The 26262-nt window shown below is 40.3% G+C and overlaps 2 protein-coding genes across 2 annotated transcripts; both read left to right on the top strand.

Annotated features, from left to right (window-relative positions):
* The first annotated feature begins 142 nt into the window (after positions 1-142).
* LOC125013114 (TRPM8 channel-associated factor homolog) lies at positions 143-9893 on the top strand. Its single transcript, XM_047593439.1, has 12 exons — positions 143-346; positions 1302-1981; positions 2257-2473; positions 2881-3172; positions 3425-3726; positions 3856-4030; positions 4156-4250; positions 4353-4563; positions 7215-7457; positions 7512-7744; positions 7837-7950; positions 9388-9893. Exons 2-12 carry the CDS (start codon positions 1338-1340, stop codon positions 9628-9630), a joined length of 2769 nt encoding a protein of 922 aa, XP_047449395.1. The 5' UTR covers positions 143-346; positions 1302-1337; the 3' UTR covers positions 9631-9893.
* A 6635-nt stretch (positions 9894-16528) lies between these two features.
* On the top strand, positions 16529-25495 carry LOC125013108 (TRPM8 channel-associated factor homolog). Its single transcript, XM_047593433.1, has 13 exons — positions 16529-16574; positions 16673-16720; positions 19593-20304; positions 20548-20764; positions 21197-21494; positions 21902-22203; positions 22333-22507; positions 22607-22701; positions 22800-23010; positions 23212-23448; positions 23573-23796; positions 24745-24858; positions 25040-25495. Exons 3-13 carry the CDS (start codon positions 19667-19669, stop codon positions 25280-25282), a joined length of 2754 nt encoding a protein of 917 aa, XP_047449389.1. The 5' UTR covers positions 16529-16574; positions 16673-16720; positions 19593-19666; the 3' UTR covers positions 25283-25495.
* The last annotated feature ends 767 nt before the right edge of the window (positions 25496-26262 follow it).

The raw sequence follows: 26262 nt of genomic DNA, 5'->3' as shown, positions 1-26262 counted from the left end.
AGAAAGTAATGTCCAAAAATTGTTCACTAAACTGAATTTCAATGGTGAATAGGGGTTCGTAACAGATGAGTCTAGCACTAGGACCCAGTCAAGAGGAGAGTCTCAAGCTGACATGGACCTTTCTCCCTGGATTCAAACACGTAAGAGAAACACTTTGGTGTTTCATGAGGCTTCTTGCAAGATTTTAATAACTGTGTACCTGTTCAGTTATGCTTTTAGCACACGGTGCAGAATAAGATCCAGTATGTGTGTGTGTGTGTGTGTGTTTTTTTTTATTTTTATTTTTTTATGTTAGGTGAGGGACTAAAACGTGAAGTGGTGTATCCCACATCAACCAAGAAATAAGGTAAGATTGAGCACATTAGAGATGCTTTCAAATATTTTTGCTCAACTTTCCTTCTGTAGTTTTATAATATATGTTTGTGCTACATTTCAACAGAGATGTTAATTTACATTGCAAATATTTCTTCCAAAGTTGGTATTGTAGTTTGCCTATCTTTTAGGCAAACTAGGTTTTATGTTTTCAGAAAGTAATGAATTTTATATGTTGCTAATTCCACCTACAGGTTTGGTGACTTACATTTAATTTGTTTGAGAATAGTAACATTTCCTGCCCAGTTTACATGCAAAACTAGAGCAGGAAGTTTCCTGTCCAGCTGGTTTAACCAGTCTCTGTTATTTTGCCTTACAAGATACGATCCAGGCATGCGGGAGGTCTTGATTCAGAATGTGTACTTTTTGTGTAAATCGCATATGTAGCTGAACACAGCCAAAAGTTACCTTGGGTTAGGTCCAAACTGTTTTTCCCATCAAGGAACAGTAAGTTTATGAAAGTACAGCCTGATTAAATCTGCCTATTTCAGTATGTATTGCCTAATTATCCAAACTATATATTACACTGATCCTGTTTTCAGTGTTAACTAGAAGTCAAATATTTTGTTTCAAGGCAGAGAACATGGTCATAATAAGATCACAGAAACACAACATTATTCTGAATGGGTTATTTCACAGCATTAAAACTGGAAACTCTTTGACTTTGCTTCAGCAAACTCATGTACACAGTGAACTGTTGACAGTTTACCCAACCATTCCCCTGCCAAATCCTGTTTAAAAACAGTTTTCCTGACCACCATTGCCTCAATACTTACACTGTAGGCAAATTCTCTCTCAAGTTAATCTAGTTACAATATTTATCTCCACTGACAATAAATGATTAGAATTTGAAGGTGTTGATTTGTGTTTCATCTCTGAACCTGTTGTACATTTGTTATGACACAGCTGCGTTCTTTCTGTTCCCACAGCACAGCACATTATCCAGCATCAGAACTTTGCTCATCATGTCTCAGCCTGTCCAGTCCTACCCCAAAGAGGCATACGTCTCACTAATGACAGGCCTAAGAGAGTTGAACCTACAGGGCCCCTGTGTTCCTAGTGAGCTGGTCCTGATTGGAGACCATGCTTTCCCTTTAGCAATGAACAGCCGAGGCCAGGTCATTATGGCAGCTTCTCTGTACGGCTGTGGAAGGATTGTAGTTCTAGGTCATGAAGGCTACCTGACCACCTTTCCTGCTCTGGTAGAGAACGCTCTGACCTGGCTGAGAGGAGATGGATCTGAAAACATCTCTGTGGGGTTGCACAACAGTGTCAAGTCAGTTGCTGATAACCTGAGTAGATCCAGCTTCCAAGTAGAAGTTGTGGGGGCCTTTAGTGACAACCCAGGAGTTGGTGTGTATGTGACAGATGCCTACAGTGTGGGTTCAGACCCAAAAGACCTGGTGGGATTTCTGAAAGCTGGAGGAGGAGTGCTGATAGGGGGGCAAGCGTGGCACTGGGCTTCGAGTCACCCTAAGGAGAACATGCTGCTGCTGTTTGATGGAAATAAGGTGTCAAGTGTTGCTGGGATCTACTTCTCTGATAATCTGGGTGAAGTAGAAAACATCCCTGTCTTCCCTCAGATTCCATCCTCCTGGAAGGCCTCGGGGTAAATGGAAACTTTTATTATTATGTGAAAAATAGTCCTTTATAGGAAATAGTTTCTTTAACAACATGGAGTTGTTGCTGCTTAAATTTATAATTTTCTCTCTATGATGGAGCTGTTTGACTGAAAACAAGCACCAAACTAGGAAGTTAAATGAATAATATGAATCAAGACTGTAGATCACACTTCTGATAAATGGGACTACATTTAAAGGTGGATGTCTGTTCTTGCTTTTTACACAATGTCTTTTTCGTTCCTATCCACTTTTTGTACTGCAGGGTCGCTAAGGATTTTCAGGACGACTTAGAGTTCTTACTGGAGGGGATTTCAGAGTTTGATCTCCTGAATGGTGTAGTAGCTTCTGAGGTTATGGTCCATGGCCCTCTTGCCTTCCCTATCGGTACCACTGAGGATAGACGAGCATTTCTGGCTGGAGGCTACTATGGACTAGGACGTGTTGTTGTGATCGCACATGAAGGACTTCTGAGACGAGAGGTGGGGTCTGAATCAAGGACTTGTGTTTTTCAGTGTTTTAATAATCTTATTTGTTAGTTCCTGCTAAAGTGATACACAGTGTTCACAACCATTACATTTCACTCCAGTTAAGCCACTAGCTTGGAGCCTGGAAGAGACAAGATACGTTCCTGTAGTGCAGGTGCAGACATGTTTATGTCTCTTTCACCCGTATGTTTAGTATGATTTGTTGAAATTCACTTGAGAAAATGTGGCACACAAAATAATCCTTAACAAAACAAGTTACTACATCAATATGAATGTGTTGTGGTGGTAGTGACCACTTATGAGTTGTATCCCATATACTGAGATGTGTTCTGAATCACCAAATATTTGTATTTGTATCAAACAAACTGCTGACTTTCATGTACACCCAACGTTTATGACAGACTCCATTTTGGAACAATGCTCTTCACTGGTTGGACAAAGGCCGGAACGGGGTCGTTGGTGTAGTGCCAGATCTCAACGATGCCTTCAACCTCTTCTCCAAGTCAGACTTTCACTGTGAGAAGACAAAGTTCAGGAAAGACCTGAGTGTGTTTGTGTGCACAGCGTACAGCAATGAGCATGTGGAGGAAATCCAAGACTTTGTAGCAGAGGGAGGAGGCCTGCTGATTGGTGGACATGCCTGGTACTGGGCTCAGACACACCAGGGGGAAAACACCTTGACAGAGTTCTCAGGTATGATGATTTTCTCATATCCTTCTAAAAATACACAGCAATGTAAAATCTTCATCCAGGTCAGGGTGGATTCTACTGAATCACTACATGGAGGTATATACAGCCAAAGCAAGGCACAAGTAAGACCTCAGTATTCTTCAAGTGGCACAGGTGGGCTTCTTTCTGTCCACTAGGTCAAGAGTGGACTGTAAAAGAAGAGCAGACATTCTCATAACACTCATAACACAAATTTCAAGTTGGATTTTTTTTCAGGTAACAAAATCCTAAACAAAATGGGCTTGAGTCTTCTGGAAAAGATGATATATGAAGGTTCCTACAAGGCCCCAGAGCCCAGCCAGGCCATCAAAGATAATTACCACTTCCGCCATCTTCTACACCGCTTCGCTGAACATGTAACTGAGGGACAAGAACTTACAGGACATGAAGAGGAATGTCTTAAAAGACTGCGTGAAGACTGTGCCAACTATTTACACATGGAGGCTCATGACTCCTCCTGCTATACTCAGGTTGTGTCCACTCTCTCTACCATCTTCAAGATAACTGGCATGCCACAGGTAGACAATGAATGACTTTCTCTTATGATGAAAACAAAAGGTCTCTTTAATTTATTTGGTCACTGCCACACTAATACAAACAACTGAACCACAGCATGTTCCTATAATATGGATTTCATGTGTCTGAAGGTGAGTGAGAACTGCCCTGTGAAGAGTCCCAGAGATCACCTGCTCCTCAGTGTGGCGTCAGAGGTGTATAAGGTTTGTCCAGATCCTGATGTTCTCCTGCCCTACCTCATCAACAATAACCCACTGATGCTTGTTGTCTATAACCAAAGGATCCAGGTTGATGTTAATACAACAGGTCAGAACCTCGTTGTTGTGGGCAAATATAGAACTCTTTATGAGTTCAACTTACAGCATAAAGAACATGAGCATGTTTCATTAACATGTTTGGTATGCACAATGTGATTCGGTGTGTGTCCACAGATAGGGAGGAATGGATCAGTACAGGTCTCTACCTCTCTCCTGGAATGAAGACCTACATGGCCATGCCAGCAGAGATTGTCAACAAGGGATGGAAGGTACAGAGTTACCGGTACTCTGAGATATCACAGAAACAAAACTACTGGGTTACTTCTATAAATTCAAAATGAAAATCAAACTAATCTTCATATTTTTTTCAGGTTCAGATAGGCTGCCAGACAGACCGACTGAATGCTGAAGAGTTGAAGAGAGCACCATGTGTTCATGAGCGATTTCCTGTTACCTCAGACATGATGCAGGTGTGGAACCTGTGGGGGGGACTCATCTACCTGGTGGCACCTCCCAAAACACAAGTGCAGGGTCCAGAAGTGACTGTGCAGATGGCTGTACCTGCACCATACTATAAATCTGGTGAGTCTGTGGCAGCTGAAACTGGAATTATTATTATTATTATCATTATAGACAGACAAGTAGGAATAGATGCAGTAAGGTGATTGAAAAAGAAGTATGAACAATGTCAGTGACGGCATCAGGAGTTGGAGGCATAGGTGGAACTAGTTAAATCGACTTCTGGATGCTGAAGTCGTAGTGGTAATAATAATAATAATAATAATACATTTTATTTATAAAGCACTTTTAATTAAAAATATCTTTGTCATGAGATGAGGGAGATGTGAACCCAAATGCAGAACAAAAAATTTAACATGGCTGAGGATCCAAATAATAATAAAAGTATTTAATAAACAGAACTGAAGGAACTGCCAACGACAGAAAAATCCAAAACTAGAAAAACACAAGAATGCAGAAACATTGGACAGGATCAAAGGGACAAAAAATCCAGAGACTAGAACATAGGGACATAATCACAGATCATGAGACAAAATGACTACAGGGAACAAAGGGAAATGCAGGGCCATAAATACGCACAGGTGCAGAGAAATGACGAGACACAGGTAATGAGGGCTGAGAACACAGGGAGAAACCAGTCAGCAATCAAAAGAAAACACAAGGAGGCACAACAGACAAGAAACCAACTTAATGAAATAAAACAAGAAACTCAAAACATATTCACAAATAAAAGACAAGGACAGAGAACTATGACAGTACCGCTCCCTTAAAGGGCAGCTCCTAGAGTTCTGGAGGGTGACTTGGAGGCCAGGCAGACTGGATCGGCCATGTGGAGCCGGCGGAGGAGCTGGAGCAGGTACGGAAGCAGGCACGGGGACTGGAGCCAGCACAGACACAGAAGCAGGCACAAGGGCTGAAGTCGACGCGGGAGCAGGCATGGGGGCTGGAGCAGGCACGGATGTAGAGACGAGGACTGGTACCGAGATATCTCAGGGAGCGGGGAGTGGACTTGGAGCAGAGGCCACCCTCACAGCAGAGACAGGAGCCGGATTGGGCGTCAGAGGCTGACGGCCAGCAGGCCTGCCTCCATGGCGGCCATGACTGGGAGGCATGGCCCTCAGGGCTAGGAAAGTGCCCCAAAATGCCTGGTTCTCAGGCCTGAGCCAGGGTTTCAAATCCAGCATTTGTTCTTGGTAGTCTGAAATCACTTACCTTCTTTCAGTGGCCTCATCAAAGCAGAAAGTATCCACTGGATCCATATGTGGTCACGTCATTCTGTCACGAGATGAGGGAGATGTGGACCCAAATGCAAGACAAAAATGTAAAGAGGCAGAGGTTCCAAAAATATTTAATAAAGGCGCTACCAGCAGGAAAATCCAAAACCAGAAGAACACAAGAACACAGGAACATGGGAAAGGGACAAAATTCAATGTCCAGTGACTGAGGAGATTAAGAACAAGTTGGAAACATCTGTCTGAACAAGAAAGCCTTAAGGCCTTTTTTAAAAACGTCTAGAGATTAAGGATTCCTCAGATGCTCAGAAATTTAGTTCCAGACACGAGGAGCAGTGGATCAAAAGCACCAGTCCTCCAATGTTCCACAGTTTGGTTTGAGGCAAAGGATGAGGTTAGTGCTGTGGGATCAGAGGAGTTGAGTCAATGTGTGAGGGGTGAGGAGTTTTCTTTTAGGGGCTGTTGCTATGGATGCAGTGGTGGGTGATAAGAGCAATTTTATATTGGATTCTGGAGGTTCTGAAGAATGGCTGTGATATGGTCCTGTTTGCAAGATTTTCTCTGCATCAGCGAAAGTGAAGGAGGGACAGAGCGTGGAGAGAAAAAGCAGGTTTTGAACAAATGATGTGGTTTTCAAAGGTCAGGTGTGGGTCAAGCTTAGTTACTGCAGTTGAGAGGGTGATGTCTTAACCAGAAAAGGGGATGGTGATTATGGAGGATGACTGGACCTGGTGAAGGATGCCAGTCAGTATGGTTCCGTTTTTATGACAAATCCACGCCTTTATCTCCTCCAGGCAGTTGGAGATGGTGGGAAGTGGTGTTGGAGAGGATGAAGAGACCAGGGTAGAAAAGAGGTTAGGGTCGGTCCTCAGGTACAACTGAGTGTCGTCAATGTGTTGTCAATTTCAGTGAACGAAAATGCCATGCTGGCTGATGACACAGCCAAGTGTCAGCATGTAAAGGATGGATAGCGGGGGTCCCAGAACCTTGAGGGACACAACACGTGACGGGGGCCGTTCACAACGTACTCAGTCCTGTCAGCGAGAAATCAACAGTATCAAATGCAACTGTAAGGTCAAGGAGGATGAACACAAGAATTAAATATTATCAAAAGGAGAAACAGGGGCAATTTTGGTTTCCTTTATTTTTACATATTAATTCATATTTGTACTGCTATGTCTGTAATTTTTTTCTCATTCATAAAAAGTTAAAATTGGGGACATTTTTTTTTTGGCACAATATCTTGGACCTTTCCATCTTCACCACACCTAACAGTGACAGACAGTTGGCAGAGGTGGAGCAGGGGAGCGGTGGGACTTATATTACTTATATATATTAGAGATAAAGTTTTGTTTGTAGTTTTCCATAATCATGAAGAATGTTTTCAAAATTCAAAACACCACAAATACAGACTCAGTCTGTGTAATAAAAAACATTCTGTAATAACCACTGATCTTTTTCTAATCTTTGTTTTCCTTTCAGGTGTGACAACAGCAGCTGATTGGTCGTTGCTGCGCACAGCTCCTTCACCCTGGGCAGAGTTGGAGTTTGACAACATCATCCTCACTGTACCATCAGATGTTGTCAGGGCCCTGGAACGTCCTGATGAGGTGGCAACGCTCTGGAATGACATCATGAGGAGTATTGCTGATCTTGCTGCCATCCCACACAAATTTCCTTGCAAAGAGCGTTTTGTAACTGATGTGCAGATTTCTCATGGTGAGTGTGTTGTCTGTCATACTCTATTTGAATGCATCATTTGCTTCAATCACAACACAGATTTTTTTCAAATGGTTTGTTTACATGTCACCTACGTTTTCAAAATGTTACTCCTCCTCCAGCTGGTCAGTGTGGACCATATGAAGAGTAAAGGCCTGTGGGGTCCCATCCATGAACTAGGACACAACCAACAGAGAGGCTGCTGGGAGTTCCCTCCACACACCACAGAGTGTACATGCAACCTGTGGTCAGTGTATGTGCATGAAGATGTGCTGGGGATCGACAGGACAAAGGTGCAGTACATCCTTTCTGTAGAAATGAACCCTTTTACTGAGAACACACATATCATCGTTACAAAAGGATTAATCTAATGTGTTTAATGCAGACTGAAAATCCTCTGACTCCAACAAAAAGGATGGCTCTTGCAGAAGAGTATGTTAAAGGCGGCAGGAATCTCAAAAGCTGGCATACGTTTGTGGCCCTGGAGACATACATACAGGTGAGACAGAGACTAAGACTATATCAGATTGTGGATCTGCATTCAGAAATTAAACATTTAGAACTCTTCGGCAATACTAATGAACTAAATGTCTATAGCTCTGCTAACGGCTTTATGAGAACCTATATCCGAACACATCTTCACTTTCAAGGATTTGTTGTTTTTGTAGAGATCAGTATGTCAACTTGTGTAATTTCCCTTTATAGCTTTTCGAAAGATCAGGGGTTCAGTCAAGTTTTCTTTTGGCTTTGATAGGGAAACTGGTATTGATAAGTTTGGGTGTCATGTCTATTGACAGAACATTTATGTAGGTATGAGATTACAGTTTTACCTAGAAAAAAACATATTTGTTTACATTTTGTATTGATTTAAATATACATCTCTATGATGTGCCGGGATTCATCATCAGTGATGATGTCCTTGGAGTCATTTGATGTTTCATGTCTTTCAGCATTGGACTTGCTCATCCAGGTGATCCACCCAGGATAGATCAAGTCCTGAGTAGCTTCCCAACAGCAACAAGTCATTGATCTGCCCTCTGTAATCCAGAGCCATCTTTTGGCTTTTTCTGTGATGGAATGTATGGCTCCCAGTCCAGGGCTGCAAAGAGCAGACATGATCTTGTCAGTAGTGTTGGGGAATTCTCATAATCTTTAAGGAAGAGGATGGAATTATTCCCAGGGTGGAATTTGCTTGATCTTATGATTTTGCTGACCACTTCTGCAGTTGCTTTGAGCACCTGCTCGTGGTGCGAGCTATCAGCCAGCTGGTGAGAAGGTGGTTCCTCTCTCACCACACTAGGGACAGGAAGACCTGTTTGACCTGTCACAATGAGTCCAACCTGCGCCGGATTAAGGTGTGCCATGCCAGCCTTGACTCTTCCTGGAAGGAGGGTCAAGGCTGACATGGCACACCTTAATCCGGTCTTGGAGTCTCTGTTGGAGTACTGTATGGCCACCTTTATATGTGTTGTCACAAACTCTTCTGTCAGGCCTCTGGAGGGGAGCTGTAGGGTGTTAGTTGTCCATTCTCCATCCTTGGCAGGTCAAACCATCTTCGCAGGCAGCTGTTGATCTCTACAGCTGACATAGACATTCTGTACAGTATCAAAGACCGCAACATCCTGGGTGGGATCTGCAGGTACAATCAAGCCTCAAACTTGCCAGGATGCAAGTCTCCGCAGGCCTTCTGGATGTGTATGTAGGTGTTTGGCTCCCCAAGAGTATTTTAGAAATTTTCTATGTCAGTAAAGTGAGCCAAGAAATGACCTGAAGTAGACAGAGAACTGTCACTGTAGGCTTACTGATGGTGTAAATTGGGTTACCATTTAATCACATTTTTGGCACCAAATAATCCAATACATTGTAAAAAACCCCATTTAAATAGGAATAATATTCCCTTTCACATTTACCTCTACGTCTCTCTCCTTCCTTGTAGCTCCAGGAGAGGTTTGGCTGGGATGCCTTTAAGAAGGTGTTTGCTGCTTACCACAACATGAGCAACTTTCCCAATGACAACAACGGAAAGATGAACCTGTATGCTGTGACCTTCTCCCAGACTGTGGAGATGAACCTGGCTGGATTCTTCAAGGCCTGGGGTTGGCCCATAGAAACAGACACAGAACAAAATCTCTCCAACCTGCCTCCATGGAGTGATCACCCCATGGTCCAGTACGACTGAACTTCAGACTATGTCCAGAGCAGTGCACTGTTCAATGGAAAAATCAATTGAATTATATTGTGGGATATTTTGATATAATTCATTGCCACTTTTTGAATTTGGTGATTGCATTTAGTTTATTTCGAAAGTTTATTCACACCAACCATATTTACCAATCAATTGTGTAAACTGTGCATAAATAAAATAAAATATGCTTGTCGTTTCTTAGTATTTGCCCTACTATCACTAATAAACGTGGTGATGGCAGATTTATTCATCCAAAACTTCTCTCTGGTGACTGATTTTACAGTTATCTATGGAACTAGAGGTTATGAGAGATGGGGATGCAGAATTGCAGATAGTGGGACTGTAGTATGAAGAAAAAATAAGATTTTAATTTGGGCATATAAGTTTAATATAGTTGGAAGAAATAAGCAGAAATAAACAGTTAGTGTGCAAGGAAGTTCAACCAGTGATTAAGAAGAAGTGTATTATCTATCTATAAACAAAAGAACACACTGAAGCCAAAACGTTTGTGCTTATCAGGTGTTAAGCATGATGAATTATTATGTAGTTTTTTTGTTGTTGTTTGTTTTTAACATATTTTTATTATGATTTTTTGTCATTGATTTGAACATTGACATTTAAACAAGTACATTATACCCCAACCTGGCAAAAAATAATAATAATTTAAAAATAAACATAGAGTAAAACAAACAAAATGATACTAATGTAGATAAAAGTCATGCAGTTTCTCTACACAGACTCAGTTGGTGCTTATGCTGAGATACATCGATAGAAAACATGCTGTGCAAGAACGGTTCTTTGAATTTGACCCTATCTTTTCAACAATAGCCGGCTCCATTGCCAATGCAGTTTTGGAGAGACTGAACAGCGTTTTCACTGATGATTACAAGTGTAAACTCATTGCACAAGCTTACTTGCCAGTGTGATGAGAGGAGAGAGGGCTGGTGTGCAGCAAAAGGTACACGAAGAGTACAAAAATGCCCATTATTTGCATTGTTATGCACACCAGCTGAATTTAATCATGCAGCAGGCCACTTTGCACGTCCCAGCAGTGAGTGTTTTCCTCTGACTTGGGTGGGATTTCCAGCTTTTTTACCCGGTCACTCAAACGCACGGCCCTTCTCGACTAGACTGTTGCACGAAGGCTGCCTAGAGCATCATCCACAAGATGGAATTTTAACAGCAGGATTGTGAGTGCTGTCTGTGAGAACCTGGGCGACCTCATAGAGTGTTTCGAGACCATCAGGTCAGACAGGTCATATGACAGCGCCATGCTGAGGGAGGCATCTGTCTTCCTGAGGATTCTGCAGGATGAAAATTTCCATTTTTTCCTGCAACTCTTTCATCAAATCATGCCTCATGTTGACATGATGTACCAACAGCTGCAGAAGAAGGACACTGACATGGTGTTCATCAAACGTGCACTGCAGAACTTCACCAGCAGTGTTCAGGCCATCAGGTTCGATAATACAATATAGTGATTATAATAATAATGCACATATTCATTACTAAATGTCTGCATGTTGTGATGACAATAATGTATAGGAACTCATAAGTAATGAACCAATTCAGTCAGATTTTTTTTCAGCCATTTACGGAAAGTTATGCAAAACTGTTTTTATTACTTACAAGTTGAAGACAGGAATACTGTCTCATTAATATTCTAACACTTTTGATCTGTCTCCCTTCAGGGACCAAAGCTCCTCTTAACAACAGCTGCAAGAAGCACCAGGTACCACAATGTCAAGGAGAGCCTTAGGAGACCAAGAGAAGCAGTGCCTGTCAAAAGGGGTATCTGGATTCATTACTGACCAATGATGTAGGCATGGTTTTGGAACTTGGAACCAAGTGATATAAAATCACAACCTCTGTTTACAGAGTTAGATTCAATAATGGATGGTAGTCATTTTTATTTATTTATTTATTCATTACTTATCCATTATACTCACAAAGATATGTATAAATCTGCATGAATAACAAAATGTATACTTTGGAAATTTGAGACAGTAGATAGATACAGTAGATCATGGCCACATTCATGGCAACACTAGTAGAGGAGAATTTTGTACAATTGTGTGTTATGTGTGTGACTATATATTTTTATCATTTTAACAGATCTGTGATGCAGTCCTGGGCCATGCCAAAGGCAGGTTCTCCTTCACCAGCCACCTTGTGAGTGCCATGCTGCTAGAGGGAGAGGTGTTTGACCGGCATCTGAAAACATTCCGCGAAGAGGCTCTGAATACCACCATGAGGTCATACCCCATGCTACACAAGGAGAAGCTCAGGACTGAACTTTCTCTCATCTATGAAAGTCCAGACTTCAGGGGTTGCTGTGGTGCACTAGCTCTGTACCAGGTTCTACAGAGCTACAACCTCCAGGAAACCTTTTCCGAGACTGTGGTGCTGTTGAACATCCTCATAACCACTCCCATGACAACAGCTGAAGCTGAAAGGTGTTTCTCCACCTTAAAGAGAATCAAGATGTTCCTGAGAAAAACAATGGGACAGGAACGTCTGAATGCACTGGCCATGCTTTCCATGGAGAGAGAACTTGTCAGGAACCTGCCTGATTTCAATGAGAGGGTAATTGATCACTTTGCCTGCTTGAAAGAAAGACCAGCAAAATTTCAATACAACTGATGGGTGAGTGTGTTATTAAATGGTGAGTTGTGTTATGTTGTACTCTCCAAATGTTGAATTGTAAATGGTTGTATTGATTTCATATTGCCAGCCCAAAAATATACTGAATATGTTCTGGAAATTTGATTAATTAAAGTTTTGATGATAGTGTGGAAGTGTTTTATTGTGTAACCAAATATATTGTATTTGAGACATTCTGTGTCATCTAGTGGTTGAACAGGAAACCCCAATTAAACAATGCAATGTAACACTGTAAAGTTAGCTATCTGACTTTTATTTATTATTATTTTACCCATTGAACAGGTCATTTTAGCCATTATTATTATATGTTTTGAGCATAGCTCTGTGCTTCTGGTAGAAGGTGGGCATTGCAACTTGACTAAAGTACTTTCTGCTCAGTATTTCATACCCGGGATGCAGAGTCTTGATTGTCTGCTTGAAGCCTTCTTTTTCGACTGTATTAACCGGGGCCATATCTTTGGCTAGGAAGATAGTGATAGCATTTGTAATCTCGATCCAACGTTTGTTGTCTCTGTCGAAGTGACATTTGGTTCAACTTTTTTCATGCTTTCCGCTCATTAACGCTGCTTGCTGATGTGGAGGGGACTCTGACCTAAATTTCTTACATCCTTGATATTCCAAGACATGCTTGCAGATAAGGTGGTAGAGCAAATAGCTTGCGTTGCTGCCCGACAACACAATATCAAATTTCTTGAAACCAGAAAAAAAGTCCAAACAACCATCACGGGACCCTTTTTTTGGTACAATTTGTCTTTGTCTTCATGGTCTTCTGGCGTTGTTGCTTCACTGTTGGACCTTTCCATCTTCACCACACCTCGCACTGACGCAGTCGCACCATGCATGTTTGGAAGCGTTGCATTGAGAATGGTCCAGTCTAATACTCCAACGGTGTAATAAAATGTACTCATATGCCGGTATATTAAAAATTCATGATGAAAAAAATGGTATACCACCCAGCCCTAGTGTTGTTTTTTGTTTTGTAAGTTAGGGTATACGATTGTTCCTTTTTCTTACCTTTATCAATACAAATTCATACCCATTTGTGGCCACTATGAATACCTTGTCATGCCCTTTGACTCACAAATGCTCCAACTGTCTCCCAGGCATTGATTGATGAAGTTCTTCGGTATATGTAGAATCAGTTTGTCTTTGTGCACCTGGATGATATCCTCATCCACTCCCTGGGTGAAGACATCCAGCATGTTTGCCAGGTTCTGCAGTACCAGCTTTTTGCCAAGATAGAGAAGTCCGTGTTTTATGTTCTTCTTGAGACAGTCATTCTGACAGTATCACGGTAAATCACAGTATTTTTTTTTACAACACACATTCTGAAATGAAATCTGGGGACATTTACAGCTCAGTGACAAAAAATAAATAAATTAAATATTATCAAGATGATAATCTGCCGTCATTCATATGAAAATATCCTGCTTAGTTCCTAGACTTTAATAAGTATTGAAATAATAAAAATAATAACACGCTCCACTTTTTTTTTGCTAAACAGCTTTAAACACGGGACAGGTCATCCAAAACGGGGGCTGTCCCCAGAAATCTGGGACATCAGGTCAACCTAAAAAACCCACAGAATTTCATGGCACCTTTTTTGGAACAAGTTATTCCATGTTTTCATGTTCTTCTCTTTCATCTTCACCACTGCACTATGCACATTTAGAAGTGTTACATTGAAAATGGTCTGGTCTAAAACAGTGTTGTGCAGCATGGGTGTCATTTCAGTATTATGATGTCTCCAGATAAAACTAGTCCCATGCTAATAGAATTTAAAAAGCAGTTAAGCATTACATACATATATATATGTGTGTGTGTGTGGACCATATAACCATGGTCTCTTCGACACTGTTACTACCACGTCATTACTCTTTGACTTTTATTGTTGAGGTACTCTAGCTTATACTTCATCCCTGTTAAGACAATGTGTACTCGAGTATTATCCTTCTTATAACAAAGCCTTCTTGCCTTCTAAAGGTAAGGCAGCCAACATACACTGCTTCATATATCAGTCCTACTCTACAAATACAATTCCAGAAAACAGGAGCACTGTGTTTTGAGAATTCCATTAACTACAAGTTAGCATGTATGCTAACAGGCAACCAACTAAGAAAACTGTAGTAAATAATTACAGGGTGCTATGTATTATTTTGATTCCATACTGGCTCACTCCAGTGAATTCTTCAAGACATGCTCTGTGAGTACCTGCACATGAGAAAAGGTTTAGTCTGCAATAAAATAGAACTATATCTGTGCTGACACAGAAGATGTAATTCTATCGGCTCAATATACAATATACATTTTGGACAGTGATTGATGTATTTTGTATAGCAATTCCTCCACAGCTAATCTGAGAGGTATTTAAACAGCCAGTAAATAAAAATGAAGTTTGCCACATAAACACTGTACACATTAATTCATTGTAAGTCTAAGGAGCAGGAGTCCAGGTTGATAAGTCAGTGTCACTATTCAAGAATATATGGACCTTGTGGACCACAGCTTTAGTTTAACCATACCAAATTTATGTTATGCTATATTAAACAATGCAGTATTAAAACTATATTCCCTAGCAAATGCTTTCAACATTAAAAATGAATGTTTTAGAAGAACATAAATTGCCACACATGACGAATGTGTTTGTGTGTGTTTGTAGGATACAGTGAGAGATGAGGCCTTAGAATGCACTGTTGGTGTGCTGACAGTTGTCAGTGAAGATAATTCTCATGAGGGTCCAGACCACCAGCCCATCTCCACTGCCATCATTCTGGAGGGAGGTATCGTCATGGATCGTATTACAAACTTGCCTCAGGCAGTTTGTTATTTGGGCGTACATATGCTTTGCATTTGGATTACCCAAAATGCATGGCAAATACACTCAACGTCATTCAGACTGTGATGCTTGGACAGGGAAAGAAAAACCTCCCACCAAAACTGTTAACTTTGAAGAACAGTCTACTGGGTTAGACCAGTAAAGAGCTTCAGCTGTCAGATGACACTTTGTAAGTTATGCAGCCATTAGTGTTCTCCTGTTATCAGAGAAAGTTTTATGTTTTCATGCAACTAAGCTGGCTTAGTCATGATCTCAATTAGAGAGAGAGAAGAAGGACAAGGACCCATTCAAGGAAATTGGTTTGTTTAATTAAAGTGAACTGAAGAAAAAAAAAAAGAGTGAGTAGTAAGTAGTAGGTATTCAGTAATTCTAAGTGGGGTTAAGTTTGTATCAAGCAGTCCACACAAAATGAAAAAATTGAACACTAAGTATTAAGTTACATGAAGTTGGTTTTTAAGAGAAAATAAACAAGAATTTCCATCTCAATATTCTTAAGATTAGTTTTCTTAATTTTTTTAGAGGCAATGAGTTTGCATACTTTAAGTAAGGTCAACTAATTAGATTTTACAGTGTGTATCATTAGTGTTAGCTGACTGTATGACTGACTGACTGAAATTAGAAAATAGGTATTTAAAAATATTAATAAAATTGTTAATACCTATTATGGAGAACTAATCTTTTATTTATTTGTGAATTATATAAAAATTTTTTAAAGTAAACTGTAAACATTATGTTACTGCCATGTGTTTGCATTTGTTGTTAAATGTTAATTTCTTAGGTAAAAACGTTTATTTTTTTTACAATGTTAATGTAAATTGTAAACAAATGTTTCACTTATGTTGTGAATTATGTCTGATTCTTGAGTAAAAATTCAATGATGAATTTATGATTATATATTTAATAACATTGTAATTATTATGAATATATGATGAAGAACAATTCAGGGACATCTTTATAGACGTCTTTTCAACGACCTGAAAGTGACGGCTTTTCACCCTCAGTTTTCAACCAAATGTACACGTCGTTTGGACCCATAGTAGTGACGTCTTTTCAATGTCTTTTCCACTAATTTTTGCTGGGTGGGACAGTATCTGTGAGGTTTCTAAGACATGACATTTAAGATAAGATACATTTCAGTCCATCTGAGAGAGCAGTGCACTGTCTTTACTGTAAATATAAGGTATGTGAAGTTAAATGTTAAACTTTTTTTACATCAAGGTTACAGCACACTATTTGAACATATGTTTACTTTTTGTAAGGAAGATATTTATTTTTACCCTTCAAATGAAGATGTAAAGAAACAGGTGAGCCTAGCACTAGGACCCAGTCAAGGGCACAAGTGTAAAACTGAGCTGAAGGTTCCTCTTGGTCTTTGTTTCTGGAAAGAGACACCTGAGAGACAGCAGCTGCCTGTGACCTTTACCTGTGACTTTGATTCGTAAGAGTTCCTGTTCATTGACACTTTTTGTGGGGTAATGAAAAGCTTTCAGCTCATTTTGCTAAACATATCTCTATTTACATTTTCTGTCTGATCAGTAACTAAAGCCTGGATTGATTTCTTACTGTACCAACTCCAAGAATAAGGTATGTTTGAACACACACTGGAGACGCTTTCTAATGTTTTGTTTCATCCACTTAGTCAATTCTTTTTTTGTTTTTTTCTTGACAACTGTGTAATCCAACCACTTCGAATCTAGTCTGACCAATCTACTCTGCTGTACAGATATTTGTACAGATATTTTGTTAAATGTCTTCATTGTAATGTCCTTCTGATTTGTTTAGAATTAGTAGAGCAGAATTTAACTAGTCTAATAGCACGATTGCATTTTTGAACATTTTTGGAAAACAAGAAAAAACACAATTTTTAGCAAGCAAACAATGATATTTTTACTGACATTGTAAAAGTAAGTCAAAAATTATTTATGCAATTATTCTATGCTATTATTCTACTGAATTAATTAATTCATTGTGTATTGCCTCTAATTTCTGTCTTATTCACGTACTTTACCTGATTTTATCTAAAGTCTTCTACTTTCTTCTAAGCAAAACAGTTATCAGGCATTTCATCTTAAATTACCTGCCAGACGAGTTGGACAAGTCCCTGTAGTTTCAGTATGTTAGGTTAGGGATTAACAGTACCATTGCCTATCAGGGAGGAGTGCACATATGTCAGCACAATCTATCCCCCGCAGAAACAAATAACTATTTTTTTCATTCTATGTTGACCAGAGGGATCAAGCATTCCCCCGATACCAACCTTTTATTATATTTAATAGAACACACTTAACAAATAATGATGTTACTGATCTAATTTAAGCAACGATAATATTTCATTTCATCTTCTTCATCGTCACACATCTTTGCTTCTCCTCCGCTCTCTGTCTCATACACACAGATAAACACATGAACACACACCTACAGTCAGAATCATAGACATATATATGTCTGTGTCTTCTCATTCGAGAATGAAACCAGACTACTCGGGCTAACATGGTGTCAAAAACTCAGGGGAAACAATGCCTCTTAGTTCACTTGTTATGACGCTGCTATAGAAACCATCATACAGATACACTACAAAACAGGACGTTGCATCGTAGACAGGTATCTCACAGTGAGATGAGTGCCATTAATAGAGCAAGAAACAGCTGCACTGAAGCTTCGCACCAGCACCACATCCGTCAAAATCAACTCTTTCTGTAAGGTTAACTTTCTTGTTATTGCGTCAATAACAATACAAGTTGTCTCAAGGCCCTTTACAAAAACTGGCCTGAAATCTCCAGAGGAAACCCGAAGGCGACGGTGGCAATTGTACATGCATCAGTGTAAAAAATATAAAAAATATATACAACAATATGTACAACCATAAGTGAACCTGTGTTGCTCTATAATAGCATTGAATATGGGGAATTGCACAGTGGGAAATTACACAGAAATTATTGAACACGGTGAGTCCAGAGTCCAGTAGTATATAAGAAAATATACAAGTATATGAAAACAAAGTGAACAGGAGTTATTCAACAATATCAGTATAAATAGGCTTAAGAAGTATGGGTTATGCACACTCAGAGTGAGGAGTTGTACAGGTTGATGGTCACAGGCAGGAATGATTTCCTGTGACGTTCTATAGTGCATCGTGGTGTGATCAGTCTTATGCTGAAAGAACACGTGTGTCTGGCCAGCACGTCATGGAGTGGGTCCGACTCATTGCCCAAGATGGCTTTCACTTTGTGAAGCATTCTCCTTCTCTGACACCACTGTCAGAGGATTCAGCTTCACTCCCACAATGTCACCGGCCTTGCGTATCAGTCTGTGCAGTCTGTTGCAGTTCACTACCCTCAGCATAGAAGATAGCACTAGCTACCACAGACTTGTAGAACATCCTGAGCATAGTCCTACAGATGTTAAAAGACCTTAGCCGCCTCAGAAAATAGAAGAAACTCAGGACCTTCCTGTATAGGGCATCAACGTTCGTTCCCCAGTCCAGCTTGTTGTCAGTGTGAACCCAGATACTTGTAACTGTTTGTGACAGTTTGAAAGTATAAGAGGAATCATGGGCTGGTTGGAGAGTTGTTCAGGCATTTTTGAGTGGATAACTCCAGGTAAGTTGATAAGACCAAGACAACATATACTGTGTTCCAAATTATTATGCAAATGATATTTTTCACAGATTTTCCTAAATAGTCGATGCAAATGACAGTCAGCATCATTTTCAATTTTGGAAATTATGCAATTTTCAATTTTGAATGTGAACTGCCTCCCACCCTCATAGATCTTTTGCATGAGGATGCTCCAAAGGTTCTCAATAGGGTTGAGGTCATGGGAGGACGGGGGCCACACCATGAGTTTCTCTCCTTTTGTGCCCATAGCAGCCAATGATGCAGAGGTATTCCTTGCAGCACGAGATGGTGCATTGTCATCCATGAAGATGATTTTGTTACAGAAAGCATGGTTCTTTTTTTTGTACCATGGAAGAAAGGGGTCAGTCAGAAACTCGACATACTTGTAATGTAGAATAAATGTAGAATAAGATAAGACAAAATAAAATAAATTGTAAATATACACACTAAAATATACAAAAAAAATATATTCACTGCACAATACAACAAAAGGAACATTTCCAGTGTGATGGTGGTGGGTTTCATACATTCATGGGGGTCCTGGCATTGTTGAACAGGGACACTGCGGATGGATACAAGTGGTCCTGCACTCGATGGATCACAGCCATCTGCCAAAGAGGGTCTGTTAAGTAGTCTGTGTCCAGGGTGAGAGGGACCAGCCTCAGATAATGAAGTTGTCTCTAAGGAAAATGTCAGTTTTCTTCTACACAGGCTACAAATGTCAAGACATTAATGCTAACTGATGAATAAGTAGTGGTTTATCTTTCACCTCTCATACATGTCAGATGTGTAAGACACATTACACTAGTGTAATTTAAACCAATTTTTAATTTCCACAGGTCAGCATAACTGATTGACTGTTCTAACCATTGGTTCAGTACTGGAATCTTCATCCTTCAGAGCTTCACTCATTATGTCCATCCAGTCCTACCCCAAAGGGGCATATGCCTCTCTGATGAGATCCCTGAGGGAGTTAGATCTTTGCGGTCACTGTGTTCCTAGTGAGCTGCTCCTGATTGGAGAACATGCTTTCCCTTTAGCAATGAACAGCCGAGGCCAGGTCATTATGGCAGCTTCTCTGTACGGCTGTGGAAGGATTGTAGTTCTGGGTCATGAAGGCTACCTGACCACCTTTCCTGCTCTGGTAGAGAACGCTCTGACCTGGCTGAGAGGAGATGGATCTGAAAACATCTCTGTGGGGTTGCACAACAGTGTCAAGTCAGTCGCTGATAACCTGAGAAGATGCAGCTTCCAAGTAGAAGTTGTGGGGGCCTTTAGTGACAACCCAGGAGTTGGTGTGTATGTGACAGATGCCTACAGTGTGGGTTCAGACCCAAAAGACCTGGTGGGATTTCTGAAAGCTGGAGGAGGAGTGCTGATAGGGGGACAGGCGTGGAGCTGGGCTTCAAGTCACCCTGAGGAGAACACGCTGCTGCTGTTTGATGGAAATAAGGTGTCAAGTGTTGCTGGGATCTACTTCTCTGATAATCTGGGTGAAGTAGAAAACATCCCTGTCTTCCCTCAGATTCCATCCTCCTGGAAGGCCTTGAGGTAAATGGAAACTTTTATTTTTATGTGAAAAATAGTCCATTTTATTATAGTTTTTCTTTAACAACATAGAGAATTTATAATTTTTATAATTTATAATAACAAGCACCAAACTGTGAAGTTTAATGAATAATATGAATCAAGTAAATCACACTTCTGATAAATGGGACTACATTTAAAGGTGGATGTCTGTTCTTGCTTTTTACACAATGTCTTTTTCGTTCCTATCCACTTTTTGTACTGCAGGGTCGCTAAGGATTTTCAGGACGACTTAGAGTTCTTACTGGAGGGGATTTCAGAGTTTGATCTCCTGAATGGTGTAGTAGCTTCTGAGGTTATGGTCCATGGCCCTCTTGCCTTCCCTATCGGTACCACTGAGGATAGACGAGCATTTCTGGCTGGAGGCTACTATGGACTAGGACGTGTTGTTGTGATCACACATGAAGGACTTCTGAGACGAGAGGTGGGGTCTGAATCAGGGACTTGTGTTTTTCGGGCAATTTCTCTTATGAAACGGATACTTAATTGAAAATGTCTAATGTTCTCAGTTGCGGATGATGTAAAATATATTACATTTTATGTAATGTTATAGTGTTATAGTGGTACACAGGTGACAATCCTGAATGAAGGACTTACTTAGAAAATAATACTGACAAGAATGTGTATAAAAATGACATGAATCACTAGTATTCACAGTCCTTAAAGGGGCATGTTGGTGCACGAATCAACACCTTCTATGTGTTTTTCATTTGTATAATACAAACATTCTCTTGAAATTAACTCAAGTAAATGCATAAAAATAAAATAATTTGAAAATAAAATCCTTAACAGATCAGGTTATTGCATTTGCTGAAGCAAACTACTGACTTTCTTCTACAACCAACATTAATTACAGACTCTTGGTCCATTTTGGAACAATGCCATTCACTGGTTGGACGAAGGCCGGAACGGGGTCGTTGGTGTAGTGCCAGATCTCAACGATGCCTTCAACCTCTTCTCCAAGTCAGACTTTCACTGTGAGAAGACAAAGTTCAGGAAAGACCTGAGTGTGTTTGTGTGCACAGCGTACAGCAATGAGCATGTGGAGGAAATCCAAGACTTTGTAGCAGAGGGAGGAGGCCTGCTGATTGGTGGACATGCCTGGTACTGGGCTCAGACACACCAGGGGGGAAACACCTTGACAGAGTTCTCAGGTATGACCCACAGGCAAAGAAAGAACAGGACAGCAAGGTACAAGGGCACAAGTAAGAACTCAATAGTTTTCAAGCGGCACATGTGGAGTTCTTTCAGTCCACTGGGTCCAGAGAGTGACTGTAAAAGAAGAGCTACAAGACCACAAAACAAAAAGAGCAATTTATCTTTATAAGATATTCAGTAAAAGCAAAATAAACTAAAAATGAAACACTGGGACTGAGAACTGTAACAAACAAGAGTGACCAGATATTCTCAAGTCACAGACCTCCTCTATCTTACTAAAGATGTTGAATATTAACATCAGGTTCTGGACGTAGGGATCACAGTCATACAGAGTACATTTCAAGTTATTTTCTTTTAACGTGTTACATAGAAGTTACAAGTTAGATTTTTCACTGTCTTTCAGGAAACAAAATCCTAAACAAAATGGGCTTGAGTCTGCTGGAAAACAGAATATATGAAGGTTCCTACGAGGCCCCAGAGCCCAGCCAGGCCATCAAAGATAACTACCACTTCCGCCATCTTCTGCACCGCTTCGCTGAACATGTAACTGAGGGACAAGAACTTACAGGACATGAAGAGGAATATCTTAAAAGACTGAGTGAAGACTGTACCAATTATTTGCACATGGATGCTCATGACTCCTCCTGCTATACTCAGGTTGTGTCCACTCTCTCTACCATCTTCAAGATAACTGGCATGCCACAGGTAGACAATGAATGACTTTCTCTTATGATGAAAACAAAAGGTCTCTTTAATTTATTTGGTCACAGCCACACTAATACAAACAACTGAACCACAGCATGTTCCTATAATATGGATTTCATGTGTCTGAAGGTGAGTGAGAACTGCCCTGTGAAGAGTCCCAGAGATCACCTGCTCCTCAGTGTGGGGTCAGAGGTGTATAAGGTTTGTCCAGATCCTGATGCCCTCCTGCCCTACCTGATCAACAATAACCCACTGATGCTAGTTGTCTATAACCAAAGGATCCAGATTGATGTTAATACAACAGGTCAGAACCTCGTTGTTGTGGACAAATATAGAACTCTCATATAGAACATGAGCAGGTTTCATTAACATATTTGGTATGTGATTCGATATGTGTCCACAGGAGGGGAGGAGTGGATCAGTACAGGTCTCTACCTCTCTCCTGCAATGAAGACCTACATGTCCATGCCAGCAGAGATTGTCAACAAGGGATGGAAGGTACAGAGTTACTCTGAGATATCACAGAAACAAAACTGCTGGGTTACTTCTATAAATTCAAAATGAAAATCAAACTAATCTGCATATGTTTTTTTCAGGTTCAGATAGGCTGCCAGACAGACCAACTGAATGCTGAAGAGTTGAAGAGAGCACCATGTGTTCATGAGCGATTTCCTGTTACCTCAGACATGATGCAGGTGTGGAACCTGTGGGGGGGACTCATCTACCTGGTGGCACCTCCCAAAACTCAAGTGAAGGGTCCAGAAGTGACTGTGCAGATGGCTGTACCTGCACCATACTATAAATCTGGTATGTAATGGATGAAACAGTGTCTGTATGTGTTAGCAGAACGGTGTACAGTGTCTGTATTCTGGTGTATTTCAGGCGGACAATGCCCACACAGTTCGTTTAATCGTTAATTGTCTAGCAGCTGTATGCACCATTTACTGTTAAATACTACAGAGCCACTGGTCTGTTTCTAATCTTTCCATGTATCTTTTTTCCTTTCAGGTGTGACAACAGCAGCTGATTGGTCGTTGCTGCGCACAGCTCCTTCACCCTGGGCAGAGTTGGAGTTTGACAACGTCATCCTCACTGTACCATCAGATGTTGTCAGGGCCCTGGAACGTCCTGATGAGGTGGCAACGCTCTGGAATGACATCATGAGGAGTATTGCTGATCTTGCTGCCATCCCACACAAATTTCCTTGCAAAGAGCGTTTTGTAACTGATGTGCAGATTTCTCATGGTGAGTGTGTTGTCTGTCATACTCTATTTGAATGCATCATTTGCTTCAATCACAACACAGATTTTTTTTCAAATGGTTTGTTTACATGTCACCTACGTTTTCAAAATGTTACTCCTCCATCCAGGTTGGATGCATTCAGGTTATCCTATCATGGCACACAAGTCCACAGCAGCTGAGCTGGTCAGTGTGGACCATATGAAGAGTAAAGGTCTGTGGGGTCCCATCCATGAACTGGGACACAACCAACAGAGAAGCTGCTGGGAGTTCCCTCCACACACCACAGAGTGTACATGCAACCTGTGGTCAGTGTATGTGCATGAAGATGTGCTAGGGATCGACAGGACAAAGGTGCAGTACATCAGTAGCATCTTCTAGATCAGGCATCCCCAAATGGCGGACCCCGGTCCGGGCACGGACCCAGTGACGGTTCTTCCTGGATCTGTTAAAATTCTAATATCAACCATTTAAGAACTGAACATCCACCTGCGCGCACATATAACCTTGCGGTATTTGAATTACCATAACTCACGATGGACAAAATTCAAAGTGTGTTTGAACACTGGGAATTTGCGCTTTCTGGGAAAAAAAGCTGCCATCACGGTAATGATGACGCATCACTGCTGTTGGCTCCAGATGCTCCAGGTTGAGGAGCAAGCGCGATCACGGAGCCCTGGGAAGAGAGAGCTGTTTGGAGGAATTTGTGGGTACAAATTAAGTTAGTTATACCTTTGAGATGTCATGAAGGTCTTCCAGACAAAAGCACAACTTCCCAGTGTTCAGTCACACTCTGAATATTGTCAATAGCGCAAACAACTGTGTGTTGTTCAGGCTTTAAATGGTTAATGAAAAGATAATTCATTCGTGCATGCGCCACTAATGTTGTTAATATGTCTGGAGCGTCTTCAGTGGCCAAGTCAATCAAATCAATTGTACTTCGATAAGCTCAGACTTATTAGTATGTTAAAAGTATAGGCTATTACTTTGAAAACACTTGAAATGTGACAATAAATGATATAGAAATGTACATACATCATTGATTTTATTTACATCAGGGTACACTATTTCGAGTGACATTAGATTCGGATCTTTGCTGGGAGGACATTTTAGTAACTGGACCTCTCTGAATTTTAATTGAATACCCCTGGTGTAGATAAATGGCTGGATAAGTCAAGTCAAATATTTTAGTGTTAAATGTTTTATAGATCAAACCTGTGTTTTATCATATAATGAGATATTATTTTTCTTTTCAGTAGGATTACAGTATTTTTATACTGTATTTATTCTCATTCATATCAGGCTCACCCAGCTCTGACCTTAGAAAACCGAAACAAAAGAGCTGAAGACTATGCTGAGGGTGGCAAGAATCTCAGCACCTGGAGCATGTGGGTTGCTCTGGAGACATATATGCAGGTGGGTTAACTTCAGTAGAGAAACGCTTCGTCTACATTGAAGTCAGCATTTAAACAGAGCAGCAGCTTGATAGGTGAAGAAAATGCATACTTAGTGCTGTTTACTCCTTTAATACTTTAATATTCATGTGGTAACTTACAGACCAACCAAAAACAATATATCTCTCTCTCCTTCCACGTAGCTCCAGGAGAGGTTTGACTGGGATGCCATTAAGAAGGTGTTTGCTGCTTACCACAACATGAGCAACTTCCCCAGTGGCAACAAAGCAAAGATGAATCTGTATGCTGAAACTTTCTCCCAGACTGTGGGGATGAACCTGACTGGATTCTTCAAGGCCTGGGGTTGGCCCATAGAAACATCCACTGAGGAGAAACTCAACAACCTCCCTCCCTGGAGTGATCACCCCATGGTCCAGTATGACTGACCTTGAGCTTGTGGCCAATTAAAGAAAAATGTTCATTTGGAAAATTTCTTGAATGATATTGTGGAATATTTTGATCTAATTCATAGCCACATAATAGAAACTTGCCAATTACGTAGGCTGTGTGCATTAATAAAATAAAATATGGCTGTTATTTCTGCATGTTAATAGTTACATACAATCACTAATAAACTTGGTGCTGGCAGATTTCTTCAACACTTCTCTCTTGTGACTTTTATTTTATAGTTCTCCATGGAACTGGAAGTTATGAGAGATGCAGGATGCAGAATTACAGATAGTGGGACTGCAGTATATGAAGAAAAGATAAGATTATAATTTCGGCATGTAAATTCAATATGGGAGTAAGAAAGTAATAATTAACTAAAATAATAAACTGTTAGTGTGCAAGAAAATATAATCAGTACGATCAGTATATTAAGCCACAAAGAATGACACAGCATAAAAACACATGGTGTACAAAAAAACACAGTGAAGACAAAACATGGGTGCTTAACACCTGAGACCATAGCCCATAAGTTGTCATGTATTGTTTTTTTTTAACTTTACTTTCAAGTACAGCACTTACACGTTCTATAACAGGCCTTCAAGACATTTAACAATGATAAAAATATCTTCTTTTTTTTATTTAAATTTTTTTAATTAATTTTTTTATTATTTTTTTAATTTAATTTAATTAACCTTTATTTAACCAGGAAATATTCCATTGCGATTGAGAACCTCTTTTTCAAGGGAGTCCTGGCCAAGAGGCAGCAAACACAAATTGCAGTTGTATATTTACATAAAAAGGACACAGAACTAAACACACTATGAGAAACAAGTGCATATAATGGAATTGACCTCAATAACTCTCAGCTTGGATTTAAAAGTGCTCAAAGAAATAAGTCAGTTAGTTTCCAGTCTTTCTGTAGCATATTCCAATATGCTACAGAAAGGCTGGAAACTGATTTAATTTCTTTGAGCAC

Source organism: Mugil cephalus, chromosome 9, assembly GCF_022458985.1.
Source record: "Mugil cephalus isolate CIBA_MC_2020 chromosome 9, CIBA_Mcephalus_1.1, whole genome shotgun sequence".
Taxonomy (NCBI): domain Eukaryota; kingdom Metazoa; phylum Chordata; class Actinopteri; order Mugiliformes; family Mugilidae; genus Mugil; species Mugil cephalus.
The sequence above is the reverse complement of the archived record's forward strand: the minus strand, read 5'-3'. Positions and strand labels throughout refer to the sequence as shown.